Source organism: Balaenoptera acutorostrata, chromosome 2, assembly GCF_949987535.1.
Source record: "Balaenoptera acutorostrata chromosome 2, mBalAcu1.1, whole genome shotgun sequence".
In the NCBI taxonomy this organism is placed as follows: Eukaryota; Metazoa; Chordata; class Mammalia; order Artiodactyla; family Balaenopteridae; genus Balaenoptera; species Balaenoptera acutorostrata.
This window is the reverse complement of record NC_080065.1, coordinates 95,794,781-95,821,165: the sequence shown is the minus strand read 5'-3', so window position 1 is coordinate 95,821,165 and position 26,385 is coordinate 95,794,781. Positions and strand designations below refer to the sequence as shown.

The following is a 26,385-nucleotide window of genomic DNA, read 5'->3' as shown; positions in this document are numbered from 1 at the left end:
CTGGTCTGGGAAGATCCCACATGCCGCGGAGCAACTGGGCCCGTGAGCCACAATTACTGAGCCTGCGCGTCTGGAGCCTGTGCTCCACAACAAGAGAGGCCGTGATAGTGAGAGGCCTGCGCACCGCGATGAAGAGTGGCCCCCACTTGCCACAACTGGAGAAAGCCCTCGCACAGAAACGAAGACCCAACACAGCCATAAATAAATAAATTAATTAAAAAAAAAATCTACAAACAATAATTGCTGGGGAAGGTGTGGAGAAAAGGGAACCCTCTTGCACTGTTGGTGGGAATGTAAATTGATACAGCCACTATGGAGAAGAGTATGGAGGTTCCTTAAAAAACTAAAATTAGAATTACCATACGACCCAGCAATCCCACTGCTGGGCATATACCCTGAGAAAACCATAATTCAAAAAGAGTCATGCGAATGGATAAAGAAGTTGTGGTACATATATACAATGGAATATTACTCAGCCATAAAAAGGAACGAAATTGAGTCATTTGTTGAGACGTGGATGGATCTAGAGACTGTCATACAGAGTGAAGTAAGTCAGAAAGAGAAAGACAAATATCGTATATTAACGCATGTATGTGGAACCTAGAAAAATGGTACAGATGAGCCAGTTTGCAGGGCAGAAGTTGAGACACAGATGTAGAGAACAGACATATGGACACCAAGGGGGGAAAACTGCGGTGGGGTGGGGATGGTGGTGTGCTGAATTAGGCGATTGGGATTGACATGTATACACTGATGTGTATAAAATTGATGACTAATAAGAACCTGCAGTATAAAACAAACAAACAAAACAACTAATACTAAACTTTTATTGGGTTATTTATATGGAAATATGTTAATATAAATGTTTCAGACATTACATGAAATTTCTAAAAATCTTATATGTTCTGGTATAATGTTATAAGTCATAATCCTAGTTATTACTTTAAAATGTATATCTCAGAAATAACTAATTTTCTTGTCAACTGCATTATTATGAACTTTCATCAAATCTTTAACTGTGGTCATTTTTAAGTCTTTTGTCATTTACAGACAGTTCTGGGTGTACTCTGATGCTTTTGCAAATATGTTCCTATAAAAGGGTTTCATCTTCAAGAAATTCATGGAAAAGACTCTGACAAGTACAGGTTTCTGGTGACTGACTGTACTGCTGAACTGAATGAATAAGCATTTTCAGAACTCTAATGAAAAACTGATGAACTCATAAAAGGGCTAACAAAAGATCAAGATGAAAAAAAAAATTAATTACGTGGGACTGAGTGAACTGATGAGGATGAGTATAATTTTTGTGACTTTCTGTTTGAATTAAAAAAAAAAAAATCCCACAAGGACTCAGAGGCAAAGAATATACAAATCAATTTTCACTGCAAAGTAAAGGAACTGCTACAGTGGAGGATTACTGGACTGAATGTCAATATTATGACATAGTATGAGTGTGTTTCATGTTTGGTAATTGCAATCATTGTTGCTTTTGTTGTGGTCATCCATGTACAATGCTTGATGTCAGTCTATTTATCTCTTGTAAAAATAAAATACAGTGTGTGTGGGTGTGGAAAAAAAAAAAAAAAAAGACTCATGTACCACAATGTTCATTGCAGCTCTATTTACAATAGCCAGGACATGGAAGCATTCTAAGTGTCCATCAACAGATGAATGGATAAAGAAGATGTGGCACATATATACAATGGAATATTACTCAGCCATATAAAGAAACGAAACTGAGTTATTTGTAGTCAGGTGGATGGACCTAGAGTCTGTCATACAGGGTGAAGTAAGTCAGAAAGAGAAAAACAAATACTGTATGCTAACACACATATATGGAGTTAAAAAAAAAAGTTCTGAAGAACTTAGGGGCAAGATGGGAATAAAGACACAGACCTACTAGAGAATGGACTTGAGGATATGGGGAGGGGGAAGGGTAATCTGGGACAAAGTGAGAGAGTGGCATGGACATATATACACTACCAAATGTAAAATAGATAGCTCGTGGGAAGCAGCCGCATAGCACAGGGAGATCAGCTCGGTGCTTTGTGACCACCTAGAGGGGTGGGATAGCGAGGGTGGGAGGAAGACGCAAGAGGGAGGAGATATGGGGATATGTGTATATGTATATCTGATTCACTTTGTTATAAAGCAGAAACTAACACACCATTGTAAAGCAATTATACTCCAATAAAGATGTTAAAAAAATAAGAAGATAATATAATTGCATTAGCAATATTTTAGACCACTTAAAGCAATTGTTTTATAAAAACTTGTCTGTATTTTATTTAGAACTTAACTTAGATAGCAGTAATTTCCCTGGAGTGAAACTACGGTCAAAAATGTCCCTCCGTTCTTACGGAAGCCGAGAAGGATCTGTATCTAGTCGTTCAGGAGAGTGCAGTCCTGTTCCTATGGGTTCATTTCCAAGAAGAGGGTTTGTAAATGGAAGCAGAGAAAATACCGGTTATTTAGAAGAACTTGAAAAAGAGAGGTAACTTTTCTTCATTAAATAGTAAACTTTTATGCTCCAATTTTTGCTAGTATTATTTTGTCATTTTTTAATGATACAAGATAGGAATTATGAAGCGTGTATAGTGGATGATCACAAACACTTAGAGAGCATTTTGCATTTATTATCTCAAAAACAATATGTTATTGATTGTACTTACCTTAAATTGAAAAAATGTAAAGGAGGCAATTTCTTGGGATTCTCAACTTCTACTTTGTCACTTAAATACTCACATGCTCTGTACATTGAGTAATACACATGATCACAATAGTTATATCTGGCTAAAGTATGTAACTGATTTTTAATTGAATTTCTGGTTATCTTTTGAAATGAATTAAATAACTACTAGATCCAGTATAAGATGACTGTTTCCATTATTAAAAGCCTATTACAAGTGGCCACAATTGAAACATTTTTTAATTTATCAGTTTCCGAGTCTAAAAAACATTACTTGACATAGAATAAGTTCTGGTTTCTCAGAGCTAGCCTATTAATTCTTTTCTTCTTGAAGTTCAAATCATCTCACTACGAGTATCAGAATATATATCGTTATTAGGAACTTTGTCAAGTGTTTTGTACCTTCTAAAAAATTATAAATTCCTTTGTGTGTGATTAATACCATATTATATTTATATTCCTAAAAGTTCTATTAGACTTTCAAGAAATATTCAAATGTATAAATGTTACATATTACCTCTGGGACCTTGGTCAAGTCATTAAATTTTTGTGTCATTCCCTTCTGTAAAATAGGGGTATGATTCTACCTTGTGGAGTTATGAAAAGTGAATATTAATATATGGAAAATACCTAGCATATCTCACTGAGAGGCAAAAGACCTTTTACTACTTTCCCTCTGGTTTCAGGTTTGTCCATCTCTAAAAATAGGGATAATCATCTGGACCAGAAATAGTGTTAGGCTTTCTTTACTGTCCTGAGTTTACATGAGTTTCTATTTCATACCTGGAACCGTGACTGTTTCTGAGAGTCTAGGAAACACTATCCTGAAAAATAAGAAGCTAATAACTAGGGTCTACAGTCTTCCATCTCTTTCTCCCCTTTGAGTTCTGTTAAGAGGAATGTGAGCATACTGACTTTCCTAGGAACTTACTTTGCTTCATGTAGATAAAAGTCTAATTTTATTAGCAGAGAGAGGGGGGAGGGTATATGTGTGTGTAGTTCTGATATATCTTGTGTCCTCTTGGTTTTCACTGTGTTTGGAGGTAAATTTAGTTCTTGTTTATGTGACAAAATCTTTATTTTGCTCTCACACCTGATAGTTTGGATAGGTTTAGGCTCAAACTTATTTTCCTTCTTCATAATCAATGTCACTGATGAGAAATTTGGTATCGGTCTGATTCACATTCCTTTTCAGGGAACCATTTTTCTTCTCTTGAAGCTTTCAGAATGCCTTGGTATATGTGTTTTCTTGATTCATCATGCTGTATACTCGCTGTGCCCTTTTGCTCTGGAAATTTATTTTCTTCAGCTTTTGAAAATTCTGTTATTTCTTTGATGATTTTTCTCCCTCTGTTTTTCTATTCTTTCTTTCTAGACATCCCTTAAGTCATAGATCAACTATCTCTGTGTCTCTTTTTTTCTTGTCTTCCGTATTGCCCAAGATAATTGAGATAAGTGTTAGAAATTAGTCAAGCCAGGACTCAAACCCAGGTCCATAACCTTTTTGAACTTCAGTTTTCCAGTCTGTAAAATGAGCATAAGAATAACTACCTTAAAAGATGTTGTGAGGATAAAATTCGATTTTTAAAAAAGTACTTAGCACTCTGATACACTCAATAGGCAGCTATTGTCACATTAGCCATTAATACATTTAACAAATATTTAAGTGCATAATACATGTGCCATGCTCTTCTAGATGATCCTGAATTAGCTAGAGGACTAAGATGACATGAGATTTACATTTTAAAGAAGACTCTTGGCAGTCAGTAAATAAGCCGTTAATACACTAAACAAACCATAGAGACCCACCAGCTTCTGGGTCTGGACCTTGTTTCAGTTTTGAGTCTTAAGCACTGTTGTGTGAGTTACAAGATCAACTACGCTCAGTTAACCACTTGTTATCATGCTGGCTCAAGACTCGGTAACTTTTGCTTCCCCAGAGCATTTTGCCACAGTTCAGTCTTAAACTTGAGAGTAACAACTTGTCCCTATTCTCCTTAACATTTTCCTCACTCCACTACCATCACTAACCTTAGCCTATCCATTTAAGCACTTTTAGCACCCAGATCTTATTTAAATAAGCCTATTTATTGGAGAGTAATCAGAGGAAATAGCATCTCCATCTATCCCTTATTTCCCCACCTTAGTCCTGGTAGGTCCTACAGGTACTCACCAGGGAACATTGAAAAATAGAATCAGATCTCATTTTTATGTCAGTTTTAGTATCCAGCCTGTGAAAGAGATTCAAGATTTCTACATTGCTTTCTCCTGGTTCTGTTGTCAAAAATGGAAGGGAGGGGACAGCTTCTCATTGGTCAGCACACTTCCCCTGCCCCAGGTTGTTACATCATAACCAGGGCCTGGCTTCCTTCCCATGGATTCCGTCACTACTGAGGTCACCACATCAAAAGTGAAGGCTTATTTCTTACTTTTTAAATTGCTTCTCAGTAAAGGAAAGGGAATTTTAGCAAGAATAGAACCTTCCACATACTCACATGCATACATATTCTTCAAGAAAATATAATCAAATAGAATTTTAAAGTAACAGTGTCAGAGTGGGGAACAACTCTGTGTAAGAGCAAACCCCAGAAGCCATAATAAAAAATATCCTCAGATCTGACTACGGGAAAATTAAAATTTTCTACGTGGCAAAAACATAGTGAAAAAACAAGTGTAAACTGAGAAAAAATATTTATAATTGACAAAGTGCTATCATTCTTAATATAGAAGAGGTCCTATAAATAAGTAAGAAAAAGTCACAGAAACGGAAATACAAATGGATTTTAAACTTGAAAAAATACTTAACCTTACTCATACTAATAGAAATCAAATTATAACCATAGTGATGTACCATTTCTTAAAATCCTAGGTATGTAAACATTTTCTAAACATTTGATAAAACGTTTGCATTGGTGAAGGTGGCAAGAGCATAAATAGGTACAATACCTAATAAGGGCAGTAATTTTAAAATTTACATACCCTAGGAATTTATCTTCTGTACATGCTTGAACATTTGTGAAATGAACTTATGTATAAGGTTATTCAGTGCAGCATTGTTTATAATAGCATTGTTTATAATAGCAAAAGATTAGAAAGATTCTAAATGCCCTCTAACATAGAACCAGTTATAGTTTATCCCTGTATGGATTCATGAATATCTTTGCAGCTAGCAAAAAACACATAGGACCTTTTTATGTTCTGATACAGAATGATCTCCAAGATAGATTTTTAAGTGGGGAAAAAAAAGTTATAGGACAACACACATAAAAATATGCTACTATTTATGTTTAAAAATGTACATGTAATTATATACATATATCCTTGCATTTTTATAGAGTATCTCTGGAAATATATACAAGACAGTGATAATGGTCGCTTTGGGAAAGAGCCACATGAAAGGAGATAGATCATATACTTCTTGTACCTACTGATTTTTTCCCATTAACACTCTTATTTTGCATTTATCTTTATAATGATCAGATATGGAGTATCTTGATATAGATTGTTATTGAGGACATCATCGATTAGGTTGTGAGGAATTATGTAACAAATTCATCTTCAAATTCCAAACTAAGAAAACGTTTCTCTCCCTCAGAATAACTTCCTCTTATTACACAGTGACAATATATTTCTTAGTGTTTTGACTGCTGAGAAGCCGAAAGCTACATCTATGTCCAATGCAGTAGTTCCCTGTACTCTAGGTTTGTTTTTTGCATAATTACTGCTTTTCTTTACTCCTTTATTATACTTTTTTATTCTTGTATTAAGTCCCACCTTCAAAAATCCAAAATTAATAAAATTTTCATTTATTCATTATACTTTAAATAGAGAACAGTACAGTTACAGCTTATAAGAACTGCTGTTGTGTGTGCTATATTAGCATTGTGTAAACTTAACTTTTTTTGAAAAACAGATCATTGCTTCTTGCTGACCTTGACAAAGAAGAAAAGGAAAAAGACTGGTATTATGCTCAACTTCAGAATCTCACTAAAAGAATAGATAGTCTTCCTTTAACTGAAAATGTAAGTAACTTGACAAAATTACTTATTTTTAATATCTAAAAGTATATATAAATTTATAACTGCATTTATAGTTATTTGTAAACAGTAATATGTTTTATCCAACTTTAAACCTAAATATGTAATAATGAATTTTGTTTATAAAGATGATAAAACTTCATTACGCTCAAGCATATTTATTTTAAGTCCCTTGTTAAGAAAACCTCTTAAGTTTGAATACTAAAGGACTCAGGGTTCTACTAGGAAACTGGTTTTTTATTCTGTGTGTTCAACTACCAGACATACTCTGTAGAAATGTTTATTACCATCTGTCTGTTTTTTGAACCATATTACAGGACTCATGCCAGATAATTTTTGCAATAAAAGTATCTTTGAGATAACTTGTGTCCTATTCAAACGACAGTATCTGGTGGTATGGATCTTAGGGCTTTTTGCAGGTATACTAAATTTGTTTTGCAAATATAGCTATGTAAAAAGTAATTTAATTCTGTCAGCCTCTTCTTCCCCACCCAGCCTCTCCATGTGAACTGTTTTATTCATGGGGTGGCACATGTAAGAACATTTCTGAAATACATTAGTAATTTTAAACAAGACTTAACTGTTATCCATAAATTTAAAAATAATTTTTAAAAAGAGAAAAAATAGGCTAATTAAAATATATCTTCCTCTCTTAGCTTAAATTTTTCATTTTCTTTTCCTTTTTTTTGGTCCCGCCACACGGCTCGTGGGATCTTAGTTCCGCAACCAGGGATTGAACCCGGGCCCCCTGCAATGGAAGCAGGGAGCCCTAACCACTGGACCGCCAGGGAACTCCCTTTCATTTTCTAATAGCACTTTTGAGAGAGCATAATAAAGAAAAGGCAAAAGTGCAAAGAAGGAAAACCTTTTTCAAAACACATAGTCAGTTTCCTGACTGGAGTGGGCATTGCCTGGTGGGAGCTAGAACTAGAAGCTTAAGTGCTCAGCCTCCTAGAACAGTCATCCAGGATTTTGAGAGGGAATGAATCTCCCTTCCTGACGATGTCTTAACGTCTTTTCGGGAGTTAAGGAGACACCACTAGTGAAAGAACAGTTCATGGAGAGTTCTTGGCACATGAGGATTAGGAACTCAGGAGGGTTTGGTGGGATTTTTACTCTTAAAAATAGTAAAGCATTGTTTTGCTTAACATTCACTTTGGTAATTAGACTATACAAAATTTAGAGTCCAACTGTCTGCATGCAGTCGTGTATGTGACAATTCAAGATCGATTGGTTAATATCTGAAACAAAGATTAATTGTCAAATCATTCATTCCCATATTAATTTACTAAATAGCCAGTCATGCTTATTTAAGAGGATATGTAAGACGTTATGGACCATTTGGCAACATTAGCGAATGTAAATTGCTTCCATTTCATAAATATTTTTTAATTTCACAAAACTTTGCTTTTATATTGGGAAGCCAAGTTAAGAACACTCTCATATGGAAATACTTATTAAGATACTAGGTATTGGGCTTCCCTGGTGGCGCAGTGGTTGAGAATCTGCCAGCCAATGCAGGGGACACAGGTTCGAGCCCTGGTCTGGGAAGATCCCACATGCCGCAGAGCAACTGGGCCCGTGAGCCACAACTACTGAGCCTGCGCGTCTGGAACCTGTGCTCCGCAACAAGAGAGGCCGTGATAGTGAGAGGCCCGCGCACTGCGATGAAGAGTGGCCCCTGCTTGCCGCAACTAGAGAAAGCCCTCGCACAGAAACAAAGACCCAACACAGCTAAAAATAAATAAATAAACTTATTAAAAAAAAAAAAAAAGATACTAGGTATTGCTTAAAACATCAGATCTAAACTGCATTATTATAACATACTGTGTCACGTTCAACTTTTTGTGCAGGGGGGTTGGGGAAGTGGAGGACAAATAAGTGTAGTTACAACTGGCTCACTGGGAATTAGAAATAACATGCAGACTATTTCATCTGTGTTGCAACCCGTAATGTGGGTATGCCTCTAGGAATACATTCTGCTTATGTCATCTGTATATTGCAAGGGAAATGGGTGAGTGCTCCTCTAACTTATCTGACAACACAATTTGGGATCCTTAGGCCTACAGAATGCTATTCTGAGTCAGACATGTGCACATGCAGCTTTTTTTTTTTTTTATGGGATCTTAGTTCCCTGACCAGGGATCGAACCCAGGCCCTCAGCAATGAAAGCGCAGAGTCCTAACCTCTGGGCCACCAGGGAATTCCACACATGCAGCTTTTTATTGGGCATGTAGAGCATGAAAAATCTACAGCACTTCCTTACTCCCGTCATGGCCCATTATAACTCTGTTACCTATCATTTTGTCTAATCATATTTTTAGCCTTTAGCACCTCTTGGAGCATGTCTTTGCAAGTTTATTTACCTTGTCCTTTTCATCCTTTTTTATGCCTAGCAGTTACCACAGTACCTGGAATTTTAGTTAAAGGGCAAATAAAATTTTGAATGAATTAACACCCACTCTGTGAAGAAGTACTTTTTTTGGTTTGTTTCAACTTGGGTTCACAATTGGATTTTTACCAAAAAGTTTGCGTTGTCTCACAATTAATGATTGTATTATATAAAAGCTTTTTCTTATTCTATTTTCTTCTTTTTACAAATGGAAAATTTCTCTCTGTTTAGTCTACATGTATACAACAGTCCGTACCTAAAATTCAGGTATAAATTTAAGGATGATGGACCTGATTCTTGATTATTCTGTGTTGTCCACATTACTATTACTATCTGGTTTTTAATAATTCAAAGTAGTACCTTTTCAGAGCAGAAGGATTATAAGGTGACTGAAGATAGGCTTACCCTAACTGGACCGATTATGTATTTTATTTTATTTATTTATAAAATTTATTTATTTATTTATTTATAAAATTTATTGATTGATTGATTGATTGATTGCTGCATTGGGTCCTTGTTGCTGCGCGTAGGCTTTCTCTAGTTCTGGCAAGCAGGGGCTACTCTTTGGTGTGCAGCCTTCTCATCATGGTGGCTTCTCTAGTTGCAGAGCACGGGCTCTAGGCACGCAGGCTTCAGTAGTTGTGGCACGCAGGCTCAGTAGTTGTGGCACGCAGGCTCAGTAGTTGTGGCACACAGGCTTAGTTGCTCCGCAGCATGTGGGATCTTCCTGGACCAGGGCTCAAACCCTTGTCCCCTGCATTGGCAGGCAGATTCTTAACCACTGTGCCACTAGGAAAGTCCCCAATTATTATATTTTAAATTAAAGAGTACAATTTAATTAAAGCTGTTTGTGACTATGGGGCAATAAAAGTGTTTCAACTCTGCATTTCACATCAGAGACCCAGTCTGAGCCTAGCACTTATAATCAAGTTTTAGGACTCCTTGGAGTAAAAATTAATTTTCTCATGCACAGTAACTTACATATTTGCTTATTCATTTTCTTTATTGGTACTTATATGCTTTTTTATTTTTACTGATAAACACACAAGATATTAACATTTCCATTTTATTTGTGATTTTAGTTTTCCTTACAAACAGATATGACCAGAAGGCAATTGGAATATGAAGCAAGGCAAATCAGAGTTGCAATGGAAGAACAACTGGGTACTTGCCAGGATATGGAAAAACGAGCACAGGTAACTTATTTATTATTAAACTATGAAACAGCACTAGCTAGAGATCTATTAAGAATCTAATGAATTACAGCTCTGTTACCATTGATTAAATTTTATTTTTAGAAATATGTTAAAGTCTGTCTTTACTTTGACACTAGTTCAAAATAAGAATAATTTACCATGACCCTGATACCAAAACCAGACAAAGATGTCACAAAAAAAGAAAACTACACACCAATATCACTGATGAACATAGATGCAAAAATCCTCAACAAAATACTAACAAACAGAATCCAACAGCACATTAAAAGGATCATACACTGTGATCAAGTGGGGTTTATCCCAGGAATGCAAGGATTCTTCAATATATGCAAATCAATCAATGTGATACACCATATTAACAAACTGAAGGAGAAAAACCATATGATCATCTCAATAGATGCAGAGAAAGCTTTTGACAAAATTCAATACCCATTTATGATAAAAACCCTCCAGAAAGTAGGCATAGAGGGAACTTACCTCAACATAATAAAGGCCATATATGACAAACCCACAGCCAACATCGTCCTCAATGGTGAAAAACTGAAACCATTTCCACTAAGATCAGGAACAAGACAAGGTTGCCCACTCTCACCACTATTATTCAACATAGTTTTGGAAGTTTTAGCCACAGCAATCAGAGAAGAAAAAGAAATAAAAGGAATCCAAATCAGAAAAGAAGAAGTAAAGCTGTCACTGTTTGCAGATGACATGATACTATACATAGAGAATCCTAAAGATGCTACCAGAAAACTACTAGAGCTAATCAATGAATTTGGTAAAGTAGCAGAATACAAAATTAATGCACAGAAATCTCTTGCATTCCTATACACTAATGATGAAAAATCTGAAAGTGAAATGAAGGAAACACTCCCATTTACCACTGCAACAAAAAGAATAAAATACCTAGGAATAAATCTACCTAAGGAGACAAAAGACCTGTATGCAGAAATTATAAGACACTGATGAAAGAAATTAAAGATGATACAAACAGATGGAGAGATATACCATGTTCTTGGATTGGAAGAATCAACATTGTGAAAATGACTCTACTACCCAAAGCAATCTACAGATTCAGTGCAATCCCTATCAAACTACCACTGGCATTTTTCACAGAACTAGAACAAATAATTTCACAATTTGTATGGAAACACAAAAGACCCTGAATAGCCAAAGCAATCTTGAGAAAGAAAAACGGAGCTGGAGGAATCAGGTTCCCAGACTTCAGACTACTACAAAGCTACAGTAATTAAGACAGTATGGTACTTGCACAAAAACAGAAATATAGATCAATGGAACAGGATAGAAAGCCCAGAGATAAACCCATGCACATATGGTCACCTTATCTTTGATAAAGGAGGCAAGAATATACAGTGGAGAAAAGACAGCCTCTTCAATAAGTGGTGCTGGGAAAACTGGACAGCTACATGTAAAAGAATGAAATTAGAACACTCCCTAACACCATGCACAAAAATAAACTCAAAATGGATTAAAGACCTAAACGTAAGGCCAGACACACTATGAAACTCTTAGAGGAAAACATAGGGAGAACACTCTATGACATAAATCACAGCACAATCCTTTTTGACCCACCCACCTCCTAGAGAAATGGAAATAAAAACAAAAATAAACAAATGGGACCTAATGAAACTTCAAAGCTTTTGCACAGCAAAGGAAACCATAAACAAGATGAAAAGACAACCCTCAGAGTGGGAGAAAATATTTGCAAATGAAGCAACTGACAAAGGATTAATCTCCAAAATTTACAAGTAGCTCATGCAGCTCAATATCAAAAAAACAAACAACCCAATCCAAAAATGAGCCGAAGACCTAAATAGACATTTCTCCAAAGAAGATATACAGATTGCCAACAAACACATGAAAGAATGCTCAACATCATTAGACAAATGCAAATCAAAACTACAATGTGATATCATCTCACACTGGTCAGAATGGCCATCATCAAAAAATCTACAAACAGTAAATGCTGGAGAGGGTGTGGAGAAAAGGGAACCCTCTTGCACTGTTGGTGGGAATGTAAATTGATACAGCCACTATGGAGAAGAGTATGGAGGTTCCTTAAAAAACTAAGAATAGAACTACCATACGACCCAGCAATCCCACTACTGGGCATATACCCTGAGAAAACCATAATTCAAAAAGAGTCATGTACCGCAATGTTCATTGCAGCTCTATTTACAATAGCCAGGACATGGAAGCATTCTAAGTGTCCATTGACAGATGAATGGATAAAGAAGATGTGGCACGTATATACAATGGAATATTACTCAGCCATAAAAAGAAACGAAATTGAGTTATTTGTAGTCAGGTGGATGGACCTAGAGTCTGTCATACAAAGTGAAGTAAGTCAGAAAGAGAAAAACAAATACTGTATGCTAACACACATATATGGAATTTTAAAAAAATGGTTCTGAAGAACCTAGGGGCAAGACGGGAATAAAGACACAGACCTACTGGAGAATGGACTTGAGGATATGGGGAGGGGGAAGGGTAATCTGGGACAAAGTGAGAGAGTGGCATGGACATATATACACTACCAAATGTAAAATAGATAGCTAGTTGGAAGCAGCCGCATAGCACAGGGAGATCAGCTCAGCACTTGTGACCATCTAGAGGGGTAGGATAGGGAGGGTGGGAGGGAGACGCAAGAGGGAGGAGATATGGGGATATGTGTATATGTATAGCTGATTCACTTTGTTATAAAGCAGAAACTAACACACCATTGTAAAGCAATTATACTCCAATAAAAACGTTTAAAAAAAAAGAATAATTTACCGTGGCTGCTGGGCAACATAACCAGTGTTCAAATAATTCTCACTTCATATTTCATTTCCCTGATACTGTTCTGCTATGCCTTGGAATTATGAGGGAAGAAGAATTAGATGCTGATCTTCTGTAGCTGATAGCTAGTTTCTGTTAGCTATTTGTTAGTAATTGTCCACAGTACATCTTTCCCTCCTAACTCTCTACTTGAGTGACTCAACATGTAAGACTAGAATGGCCAGCTAATGGACATGGGGAAGTGGATCCCAGGAAGACCTGAAGCCATGAGAAAAAAATGTGGGATCTCATTTGCAAGGAGAAAAGATGGATAAAAATTCCAAATAAAATAAGAATAGAGTAAAAGTTTTTTAAGGAATAATTATGTATCAGAAACCAGAAGGCAACTTTATATTAACTTGAATAGAGAAATAATAAGATTATTACCATTGCACTCATTAATATGGTTGGGTGCTTGAGCTGTCATCACTATTATTTAACTGTGTTTGGAGGCTCCACTAATTCAGTTAGAAAGAAAATAAGTTGTTTAAATACTACACTATTTTCCAGCTAGAAGGGAAGGGACCAAATAATTGTCTTTTGTAAATTATATGGTTGTTTGCCTAGAAAAGCCGTAGAGAAGAGTCAAAAAATATTTCAGCTAATGAGAGAATTGAGTAAGGTGGCTGGAGTTAAGGTACATTACTAAAATTAGTAGGTTTTCTCTAGTAGCAATAGCTACCACTTGGAAATGGAAGATGGGGTAGGAGGACCTGTTTACAATAACAGGACACTTTAAAATACCTAGAGCATACCCACATGAAGAAAAATATAAAATTGCTAAAGGATGCAAAATGTGGCCTTAAAAATAGAGGAGCCTGTGCTGCTGTCTGTATTGTATTTGGGGTATCTGGTTGCAGTGTCCCCTACATACCTGACCCCAGGGAATCGCGGAAGAGGGGCGGACCCTGATGGTAAGGGTCGTGCAGGGTATGGAGGGGTGGAGCGTGTGGTCAGGCCACCCAAGATGGCTGTTGTCTTGCTCTCTGTACGTCCCCAGCTCGACCAGTGCCTGCTTCACCTACACCCCACTCACATGACTGACCTTCCTGCACGCTTGCCCCAGGCCCCAGCTAGTGATTGTTCTCATCAAAGGGGCGGTGAGGGACATCCCCCTCTGCTAGTTTCTGCTGGCTTCCCTGGTAACTAATGAGCCAGCCTGAGGTAATTCTCCCTATAACTAGCAAATCTCCCCTTCCACCGGGAGGGAGACCCGCTGCCATGTCCTGCCCGCTGTCCGCTGCACATGGCGGGGTGTCACTCCGGGACCTTGCTTCAGGTGTGTAAGATCCCCTATCCATTAAACCATTGATGTCTCTGTTGCTGAAAACAATAAATAAATAAAGAAGCCTAGGTGAGAAGACTTTAATATCCTTTAAAATGTTGATATATAATACAATTCCAGTCATAACCTTAAATTTTTTTTGGAGCCCGGAAAAGTGATTCTAAAGTTTGCAAAGTAAAAATTTCCAAAAATATTTAAGAAAATTATGAGTGAGGATTTACCTTACCATTTGTTAAAACTTACTGTAAAGGTGTAGTAATCACAGTATGATAGCACAGGTATAGACGTAGGCAAATAGAACAGAACAGAAACTAGAAAAAGATATAAGAAAACATGGAATCTTTTAATGATAAAAGTTATAAATTTGGGGGGAAATGTTAAATAACTCAATAAATGCATAGGTATAACTAGGAACCTGTTTGGTAGAAGAGAAATTGAATTAGATCCCTAACTCACATCTTGTACATGAACAATTATAGGTGGATTAAATATCTAAATGTAAAAAATAAACATAAAATTAATAGAAAATATAGGACAAGAGAGATCTTAATTAAGAATGGAAACTCAAAAGCAATAAAGGCGGGGTGGGAAACAGGATTTATTTCATAAAAATTTAAAACATTCATCCTGCAGAAAATAAACTAAGGGAAAATATTTGTACACATAAGGGGAAAAGGTTAATATCCCTGTACTATAAGAATTCCTACAAACAGTAAGAAAAAGACAACTCTCTTTTTATATGGGCAGAGGATGTAATCATTCAATTTATTGAAAAGAAAATGCAAATGACCAGTAAAACATACAAATGACTGGCGAACAATTTAGGGAAAGTTGAAACAAAATCCACTCTTGCCCATGCGTGTGTGAGTTAGTCTCTGTCTCTGTTAACAGTTTGGTTATTTATTCTCTCCATTATTTGTTCAACACATATTTGCACCTAGTATGGTGGTCCCTGCTCTCCTCTATGTGTAAAGTTTTCACTGTTAAAACAACTCTGGGGGGCTTCCCTGGCGGCGCAGTGGTTGAGAATCTGCCTGCCAATGCAGGGGACACGGGTTCGAGCCCTGGTCTGGGAAGATCCCACATACCGCGGAGCAACTAGGCCCGTGAGCCACAATTACTGAGCCTGCGCGTCTGGAGCCTGTGCTCCGCAACAAGAGAGGCCGCGATGGTGAGAGGCCCGCGCACCGCGATGAAGAGTGGCCCCCACTTGCCGCAACTAGAGAAAGCCCTCGCACAGAAACGAAGACCCAACACAGCCATAAATAAAATAAATTAATTAAAAAAACAAAAAAAACCCTCTGATAAACATACTTATTCATATCCTATAAACACGTGCAACAGTTTCTCTAGGTCAAGAGTCAGCAGTCTTTTTCTTAAAGGGCTGTATGGTAAATATTTTAGACTTTGTGGCCATCTGCCTTTGTAGCAAGAAGGCAACCATAGATGACAATATATAAGCAGATGGGCATGGCTGTGTTTCAGTAAAACTTAATTCATAAATACAGATGGCTAGCAAGCCCTAATTTGCTGACCTCTGCTCTAGGGTATATACCTAAAAGCGTAATTGCTGGTCATAAGGTATGAGTGTTTTGAATAGTGTGTGCCAAATTGCACTCAAAATGATTTTATCAGTTTACATTTCTCCTAGTCGTATGTGAGAATTCCTGTTTCTTTTACCTGATTTTTTCAGCAATTGTGAGTCACATTTTATAATTAACAAACAATGGGCATTTGAAACATTATCTTGTCATTTAGTTTGTACTTCCGTGAGTACTACTGAAGTTGATTATCTTTTCATATATTCATTAGATTTTCTTTTTGTCATTTTTCCATATCCTTTGCCCATTTTCTATTATGTCAAATGTCTTATTCTTATGTATTTGAGAGATATTTTATCAAGTTAAGGAATTTACCTTCTATTCCTAATTTGTTGAGAGTTGTCCTGAATTCATATTGAACTGTATTACTATATGATTTTTTTAAATCAGTTTTGCAAAAGTCATACCATCTCCATATGCCTGAACAAGTAAGCATTTTTTGTTAAACATAATTTCATAAATATTCAAGATTGTCATATAGAGAATGGAAAGAAATACTACTGGCTTCTTCCATTTTCATGTTGAGTAACAGAAGCACAAAAGTTGTTGTGTCAGAAATCATCAAGGCACAGACTTGACTTCAGAATTTAGTGACCTAATAGCAATACAGAAATGTAGTTCTGTGGAGAGGAGTATTAGATATGATTTCCTTTTTTCATCCTCTGAATATTAAAAATTTTGACTTAGGACTTTATTGGTGAAGGGGAGCTAGTTACATAGAGAGAGGAGAACAATAAAATATTACAAAGCCACTAATTGTGTGTAGTTTCATTGCTTATGTAATGCCAGGAAGTATTTACCATCTGATGTAGAGGTGATCACTCACCTTTGCAGTCTCTTTAGAAAGCTACCAAAAGCACAGGTATTTCTTCTTCAGCATGTTTTCATGATGAAAATTGGATGTGGTAAAATTTCTTAATTAAAGAATATTATTTACCTTAGGTTCACTATTTTCAGAATTACGATATAGGATCAGCACAGTTGTAGTGTTACAAAGGAAGGAAAGAAGGGAGGGAGGGAGGAAGGAAGGATTCTTTTTTGGTGAGCGCAACTTTTTCGAGCTTTTCTGTGTTTGTTTATCATAACATTGGAAAATAGCAACAATAATCATTTTTACTATGGCAATAAAATCGTAAGGACATTGTATTTAAGCAAAATTAGATATGCTCAAAGGGTAAGTTTTGTATGTAAGTTTTATAACTATATATACGTAAAGCTATTTGTTACAGTACTTTTTTAAAAAATATTTTATTTATTTTTATATTTATTTTTGGCTGTGTTGGGTCTTCGTTTCTGTGCGAGGGCTTCCTCTAGTTGCAGCAAGCGGGGGCCACTCTTCATCGCGGTGCGCGGGCCTCTTCACTATCGCGGCCTCTCTTGTTGCAGAGCACAGGCTCAGTAGCTGTGGCTCACGGGCCCTGTTGCTCCGCGGCATGTGGGATCCTCCCAGACCAGGGCTCGAACCCGTGTCCCCTGCATTAGCAGGCAGACTCTCAACCACTGCGCCACCAGGGAAGCCCTGTTACAGTACTTTTATTATTTATCTATTGAGGTATACATGCTCAGAAATCTTTTATTGATGGGTGCATAATCATAAAAGTTTGGAAATTACTCCATCTAGCTTCTAACACTTTTTTCCCCATTGAAACAATTACTCTTAATAATACAATTTTTTATACCAATATTAGGATGTTAACTATAGAATTATTACAGAAGATGTTACAACACTGGCAGTACTTGTTTTTAAAACATATACTTGAAAACACTTTTCCCACATTTTTTCAGTTCCACATTGTTTGATCTGTAGTTACTGCTTTGTGTTCACTTGAAGGTCTCAGGATATGGGCAGAGCAGTAGCTCTTACCATCATTGTGATCTTAGTGTTGGGAATAAAAATAATGTTTAGCTGCAGTAGGTATTTGGGAAAGCTAAATCTGAAAGGTACCACTGACTTGTAATGAGAATAACTTTGGGGAAGATTATTCTTACTGTTTAAAGCCTGATGTTTATTAAAACAAATCAGCTGCTCTTTCCCTTTACAGGTATACCATGCTTTGTATAAATCCATTACACTGTACTGACATCTGGATTAATATAGAAGATTAAATTCAGATGTAATTTTCTCTTTGTTGAAGTAGTTTTTGAGACTAGCTTTTAAATACCAATTTCACACTATATGCATCATACAATTTGATATATGACTTATATTTTTACAGTTTCCCTAAGTAGATCTAGAGATCTGTTGTATAAAGTTAGATTTATTAAAAAATTGAACTGATCCTAATATGTCATCAGTGTATGAATATATATACATATCTAATTCTTATATAAGAGTGATTTGGTATAACCCTAAGCTGTTAAATGGTAACCATAGTACGGTTATTTAAACTAATGTTTTTAATAAAAATAGATCTAATTTGGTTACTTATTTTATTTTAGCGAAGAATAACCAGAATTCAACAAATAGAGAAGGACATACTTCGTATACGACAGCTTTTACAGTCCCAAGCAACAGAAGCAGAGGTTAGTAAATTGTCTCTTTTGTTTGCAGACATAAATATAGGTAGTTATTCTAAGAAGAGGAAATAGGTATAATTAACGTGGCATCATCGAAATAGGTGTTCTTCTAAAGAATTAAGACACTTAATAAGTTTTTTCATTAAATTAAATAGATTTCAAAAACCTTTACTACTTTGGTTTCTTCATAACTTTAAGGCAGTTAAAATGTGTAGAGCCATAAATACAGATACCTTACTTCAGTTATCTGTTTTCATATAATCAGATAACTAACTTAATTTGGCTACTAACGATTTGTAAATAAGCTATCTCTTTGTATGTAATCCATAGTAAAAATTGATCATACACATATATCTATGCTTACTCTACAAACTCCATTAAAATGACAGTAAAAGGATAAAATGAAAAATCACAAATACCAGGGGAGGTGACATCAATAAAATTTGGGCAGCTGGAAAGCAGATAAACAAATTACTCTTCTGGCATATGGTAGAGAGTTGACCCCTGAGTCAGCAGTAGCAACCCATTTTACACTGTGGAGTCCTACAAGGTTCCAGAATTGGTTACACCTGGATGTGCTACCTCTGGATGTGAGGATTAAGAAAGAGGTTAAAAGCAAGAGGATGACTGAAAGTTTAAGAAGCCGGTGGAGCCTCCAGAACCCCTCTTCAACTCTGCATGGCTAAGTGACTGCTACTTTCCAGTCTCAGCAAAAGCTGAGAGATTTATTCTGGAAAAGGTAAAACAAAGGGTCTTTGGATAAGGGTAATCCTAGTATAGTTGACGTTGGGAGGGAGGTATCATACTAAAAACTGAAATCAGTGAAAACTTCCTTACTGAATGCTGAAACCCTCATTGGCATCCAGGTTTATAATACAGGCAGGTTTCTAGAAGCAACTTCTCTAAGAAGTGTGACTAACCCAGGAAGAGAGACCTAAAGGTACTGACACTGGCGGATTTCTCAATAAAACATCCCAGCTAGACCACCCTACTGGATGGCTACAGCTGACAGACTGCAACCTTTAGGCATAGAGCTTCATAGGCAGTCCATTCCTAAATATGGCTAGACAGCTAAAGACCACCAGACATTTTAAGAAAGTTTCTAATAAAAAAGATTTAATGGAAATAAAGACTATGCAAGAAGAAGAAAACTTAAGAAAAATAGAACTGACATTAATATTCTCAAGATGAAAGATAATGCATCCATAAAGTGAGAAAATGATGGTATACAAAAGGAACATTCAGAGAATTTAAAAAAGTGTTCTTGGGAATTAAAATTGTAGTAGTAGAAATGAAAATCTCAACAGAAAGGTTAAAAGATAAATTTCTCAGAAAGTAGAACAAAAGAATAATGCAATGGAAAATAGAAAAGATAAGAAAGTCAGAGAGTCGTTCTAGGAGGGTTCAATATCTGAATACAGAGGGGGTTCCAGAAAGAGAGTGGAGAAAGTAGAGGAAGGAAATCACACATTAAAACTCCCCAGGACGGGAGGGCGTAGTTTCCCAAGTAAAACGCTCTCTCCAGGATCCAGTGCCACAGGTGAAAATCCCACACTAGGCACATCATGATGAAATTTCATCTCACTGGGAATAAAGGGAAAATCTTAAAACCTTGTAGAGAAGGAGAAGAAAACAAATTTCACACAAAGAAACAGGAATACAAATATACTTAGGTATATAAACAGCACACTAGAAGCTGGGAAGTAGAGTAGCAATTTCTTAAAACTTCTGGAAGATTATTTTCAGCTATGTTCCCAAGCCAGTTCTCTGACACCACTAGTTGTCCTACAGTTCAAATCAGTTCTGACACTACCCAGACTTAGCGTAGACCCTACATTTAAGGGTGAAGTCATTCACAAGACTGCCCTCACTTCAGGTACCAGGCAAGTTTCAGGTGTCCCAAACCACCTGCACTCTGCCCAGCTTGTTATAAATCCTACCCAAGTGGGAGTGGGTGTATTACACTACAGTTCAATTCTGACACTAACTACTTGGAGGGAGCCTAGACCTTACAGGTTAAGGGCAGAGCCCTTCACAACACTACTCCCACTTCAGATGCCAAGCCTCCCATGCTTCTGCAAATTTGGGGTATCCTACAACAACCTTAGGTTTGATAATTCACTTCAGTGACTCAGAACTCAGTAAAAGTACTACAATTATGATTACAGTTTTATTATAAAGGATGCAGATCAGGAACAGCCGAGTGAGACATGTAAGGCAGGACCTAGAGAAGGTGAGGGTGGAGGATGCAGAGCTTCCATGATCTCTCATGGAATCTGGACACATCACTCTCCCAGGGCATCTTTGTGTTCACCAAGCAGGAAGCTGCATTGAGCTTCAGTGTCCAGAGTTTTTACTGGGGTTTCATCATGTAGGCATGCTTGATTAAACAAGTGGCTACATGATTGAACTCAGTTTCCAGCACCCTTCCCATCCCTGGAGATCAGTCTTGACTAGTTCAACCCTCTAGTCATGTGGTTGGCCTTTCAGGTGACCAGCACCCATCCTGAAGCTATCTAGGGATCCCCCATGGGTCACCTCATCTGCATGGCAAACTCAGGAAATTGCAAGGGTTTTTGAAGCTCTGTGCAAAGAATAAAGGGACAAAGACCAGATATATATATTTTTTATTATACCACACGAGCCTGTAAATTTATCTCTAGTCAACTGCCTATTAAATTTGAGAGTAGAATGCATTTTCAGATAGTCAAAGTATCAAAAATACATATTTCTCTATACTGTTTTCTGGAAGCTATTAGAGGATATAGTTTAAATGAGAAGGTAAAGCAAGAAAAATGAAGATTTGGGATCCAAGACATAAAGAATACAATACAAGAGAAAGACATGAAAGACTCCCCAGAATGAAGATGAAGGGAGATTCTGAGACTAATGATAGAGAAAGTAACGAGTCCCTATTGGCACAGTTGAGAAGATTCTGGGAGAGATGAGTCTAAGAAGATGAAATCAGTAGACTACTTAATGTTTTTGAATTTATTGAAAGGAAAAGAAATTTACACAGTAGGAGAGAAACTGAGGGTGTCACAAGTACACAGAACACCAAATAAACAAAACAAAAAAAAGATAATCTTAACTCCATGGACAACAGGAAGTTGTAAAGGAAAGAATCATAGTATACCACCTGTACTCATGACTATAATTTAATAGTCAAAATAATGCAAATAGTGAACAATTTATCTAACTATAAAATGTAAATTGGACAAATAGAGGAACAGGATGAGTATGGTGTGTTAAGGGTGGAATATTGATAAAAGAGAAATCAGTCCTCATCTTACATAATAGGAAATCAATAAATGAGGCATTAAACTAAGAAAAGCAGAACCTAGCAACACAAGCAGGTTATTTAGAGATAGAGAGGTGAGTTCCAAAATAAAAATAAAAATCCTCTGAAGGAGATGAAAATGTTTGCCTTAAGATAACAGGAAATGGGACAGAGCAAGCAAGTGTGAAAGACCACTGTTCATTGTCACAAGGCTTTAGAACTAATGATTATTTCAACTATGTGTAACTATGATAAAAATAAAGCATTTAAAAGAGCCAAGGCTATCATTTAGAAGATATTTATACTTATCTTCCTCTATAATCTGGATTGGCTTAATAATTATACCTTGATAATGATGATTAGTAAAGAAATTAAGAGGAGCTTAGAGAAAGCAAAAACGTTGGTAGCAGTATATCCTAGGAAAAGTCATGTTTAATATAGTATCAGTGAGTAACAAGAAGACCAAGCAGTGGAAGTAAGAGGAAGGTACTATCTCAGTGGAACACAAATACTGTATATTTATACATGCTAGAAACTGAATGTTACTGAGACTTGTGCGTATTTGTCAGCTCTGCAGCTGAAATTTGGTTTTGATCACCATATAGAAGGATGGGGGTGTAAAAGACCATCCTCTCACCTATCTGTTTATAGCCAGCGAATTTGGGCACTTCTCACCTTGTTTATAGGTAAATAATAAGAAAACCTACATGGGACTTAAGTGAACTATCGCTGAATAAGTTTTGGAGAAGCTATGTGGGAGGCTCAGAGAAAATAAATTTTCAGGAAATTATTTGCTTCTTTAGTCAACTGCAGGAAGACCTGTCTCTGTGCAACAGGAGCAAAAGAAAAGCTGAATAAAAATCCACATTGAACAATAAACAACAGAATTGTTGCTAGGAAAAATTGGCTCAGTATTTGGGGACAGATTTGAGACACATCAGTGGAAAGTTTCTAATGTGCAGCCAGATTCAGACTCACATTCCAGATCATGAAAAAAGAAGAGACTGCAAAGAGTGAAACATCAGCTTAGTGCTGTTTTCTAAATATAATTCCTAAAAACACAATGAAGCATTTATTGAGATTTTTAAATGTTTATGATATACAAAATAGTATGTACACTTTGATCCCATTTTTTAAAAGATATACACAAACATAGTGTATCAGAAATAATATGAAAAGGCAGATAACCTTTGTTAATACCTCCTTGTTTTTCTGGCTTAGCCAGTTGTTTTGTAATTTTTTTATACTAACTATGTACAGTTTTTATAATGAGAGAAAAGTTTTGTATACAAAACAAATTTGTCATGTTCTGTCATGGCCAGCACATATTTTCCACCCGTGGAAAATTTGATCAAATAATGAACAGTTCTGTTTCGAGCCCAGAATAGTGCAGGCCCGTTTATACACAGGGAAGACAACTGTTTCTAATGTTAAAAGTACAATTTTTGAAAGTGTAGAGTCCTTTTTAAGACTATTTTCATCCATGCTTGTCGTTTTAAATATCTTTGGATTCAGTACATCTAAATTTGAAATATGTAGAAACATGTATTTGCTAAATAGGCAGTTTAAGTACAGTGTAATAGTCATATTGCTCAAAGTAGTTTAACCTGGCTGTCCTAAGTTAATATAAACCAAATATTTGTAATATAAAGAATAAGTGTCCTTTTTGCAATGTTGACTCTTAAGGACTTTAAAAAAAAAACCCCAAAAAAACAGTATCTCTGCTTCTTTTTCAGTGTCATTGGCATTGCTATATGTGGCATTCTGGTTATTATGACCCCTTTTGGCTTTCCAGTGTAGTTTATCTGTGTTTTGGTGTTTTTTGTTTGTTTTTTTTTTTTATACAGCAGGTTCTTATTAGTCATCAATTTATACACATCAGTGTATACATGTCAATCCCAATCGCCCAATTCATCACACCACCACCCCCACAGTTTTCCCCCCTTGGTGTCCATACATTTGTTCTCGACATCTGTATCTCAGCTTCTGCCTTGCAAACCGGTTCATCTGTACCATTTTTCTAGGTTCCACAATATGCGTTAATATATGATTTGTTTTTCTCTTTCTGACTTACTTCACTCTGTATGACAGTCTCTAGATCCATCCACATCTCAACAAATGACCCAATTTCGTTCCTTTTTATGGCTGAGTAATACTCCATTGTATATATGTACCACATCTTCTTTATCCATTCATCTGTTGATGGGCATTTAGGTTGCTTCTATGACCTGGCTATTGTAAATAGTGCTGCAGTGAACATTGGGGTGCATGTGTCTTTTTGAATTATGGTTTTCTCTGGGTATATGCCCAGTAGTGGGATTGCTGGGTCATATGGTAATTCTCTTTTTAGTTTTTTAAGGAACCTCCATATTGTTCTCCACAGTGGCTGTATCAATTTACATTCCCACCAACAGTGCAAGAGGGTTCCCGTTTCTCCACACCCTCTCCAGCCCTTGTTGTTTGTAGATTTTCTGATGATGCCCATTCTAACTGGTGTGAGGTGATACCTCATTGTAGTTTTGATTTACATTTCTCTAATAACTAGTGATGTTGAGCAGCTTTTCATGTACTTCTTGGCCATCTGTATGTCTTCTTTGGAGCAATGTCTATTTAGGCCTTCTGCCCATTTTTGGATTGGGTTGTTTGTTTTTTTTAACATTGAGCTGCATGAGCTGTTTATATATTTTGGAGATTAATCCTTTGTCCATTGATTCGTTTGCAAATATTTTCTCCCATTCTGACAGTTGTCTTTTCGTCTTGTTTATGGTTTCCTTTGCTGTGCAAAAGGTTTTAAGTTTCATTAGGTCCCATTTGTTTATTTTTGTTTTTATTTCCATTACTCTGGGAGGTGGATCAAAAAAGATCTTGCTGTGATTTATGTCAAAGAGTGTTCTTCCTATGTTTTCCTCTAAGAGTTTTAGAGTGTCTGGTCTTACATTTAGGTCTCTAATCCATTTTGAGTTTATTTTTGTGTATGGTGTTAGGAAGTGTTCTAATTTTATTCTTTTACATGTAGCTGTCCAGTTTTCCCAGCACCACTTATTGAAGAGACTGTCTTTTCTCCATTGTATATCCTTGCCTCCTTTGTCATAGATTAATTGACCATAGGTGCATGGGTTTATCTCTGGGCTTTCTATCTTGTTCCATTGATCTATATTTCTATTTTTGTGCCACTACCATAGTGTCTTGGTTACTGTAGCTTTGTAGTATAGTCTGAAGTCAAGGAGTCTGATTCCTCCAGCTCCATTTTTTTCCCTCAAGACTGCTTTGGCTATTCGGGGTCTTTTGTGTCTTCATAAAAATTTTAAGATTTTTTTTGTTCTAGTTTTGTAAAAAATGCCATCGGTAATTTAGGGATAGGGGTTGCATTGAATCTTTGGATTGCTTTGGGTAATATAGTCATTCTCACAATATTGATTCTTCTAATCCAAGAACATGGTATATCTCTCCATCTGTTGGTATCATCTTTCATTTCTTTCATCAGTGTCATAGTTTTCTGCATACAGGTCTTTTGTCTCCCTAGGTAGGTTTATTCCTAGGTATTTTATTCTTTTTGTTGCAGTGGTAAATGGGAGTGTTTCCTTCATTTCTCTTTCAGATTTTTCATCATTAGTGTATAGGAATGCAAGAGATTTCTGTGCATTAATTTTGTATCCTGCAGCTTTACCAAATTCATTGATTAGCTCTAGTAGTTCTCTGGAAGCATCTTTAAGATTCTCTATGTATAGTATCACGTCATCTGCAAACAGTGACAGCTTTAATTTTTCTTTTCCAATTTGTATTCCTTTTATTTTTCTTCTCTGATTGCCATGGCTAGGACTTCCAAAACTATGTTGAATAATAGTGGTGAGAGTGGACATCCTTGTCTCGTTCCTGATCTTAGAGGCAATGCTTTCAGTTTTTCACCATTGAGAACGATGTTGGCTGTGGGTTTGTCTTATACAGCCTTTATTATGTTGAGGTAGGTTCCCTCTATGCCCACTTTCTGGAGAGTTTTTATCATAAATGGGTGTTGAATTTTGTCAAAAGCTTTTTCTGCATCTATTGAGATGATCATATGGTTTTTATTCTTCAATTTGTTAACATGGTGTATCACATTGATTGATTTGTGTATATTGAAGAGTCCTTGCATCCCTGGGATAAATCCCACTTGATCATGGTGTATGATCCTTTTAATGTGTTGTTGGATTCTGTTTGCTAGTATTTTGTTGAGGGTTTTTGCATCCATATTCATCAGTGATATTGGTCTGTAATTTTCTTTTTTTGTAGTATCTTTGTCTGGTTTTGGTATCAGGGTGATGGTGGCCTCATAGAATGAGTTTGGGAGGGTTCCTTCCTCTGCAATCTTTTGGAAGAGTTTGAGAAGGATGGGTGTTAGCTCTTTTCTAAATGTTTGATAGAATTCACCTGTGAAGCCATCTGGTCTTGGACTTTTGTTTGTTGGAAGATTTTTAGTCACAGTTTCAATTTCATTACTTGTGATTGGTCTGTTCATATTTTCTACTTGTTCCTGGTTCAGTCGTGGAAGG

The 26,385-nt window shown here is 36.4% G+C and overlaps 1 protein-coding gene across 12 annotated transcripts in view; it reads left to right on the top strand.

Annotated features, from left to right (window-relative positions):
* The window catches only part of APC (APC regulator of WNT signaling pathway), a 144,226-nt gene that overhangs the window by 62,579 nt on the left and 55,262 nt on the right, over positions 1 to 26,385 (top strand). For 11 of the 12 annotated variants that reach the window (XM_057539018.1, XM_057539007.1, XM_057538998.1 and 8 more), the window contains 4 exons: positions 2,293 to 2,494; positions 6,603 to 6,711; positions 10,201 to 10,314; positions 18,499 to 18,582. In XM_057539018.1, coding sequence (XP_057395001.1) covers positions 2,293 to 2,494; positions 6,603 to 6,711; positions 10,201 to 10,314; positions 18,499 to 18,582 — 509 coding nt within the window. The remainder of the gene's footprint in view (positions 1 to 2,292; positions 2,495 to 6,602; positions 6,712 to 10,200; positions 10,315 to 18,498; positions 18,583 to 26,385) is intronic. The other variant, XM_057539034.1, reaches the window with a different exon arrangement.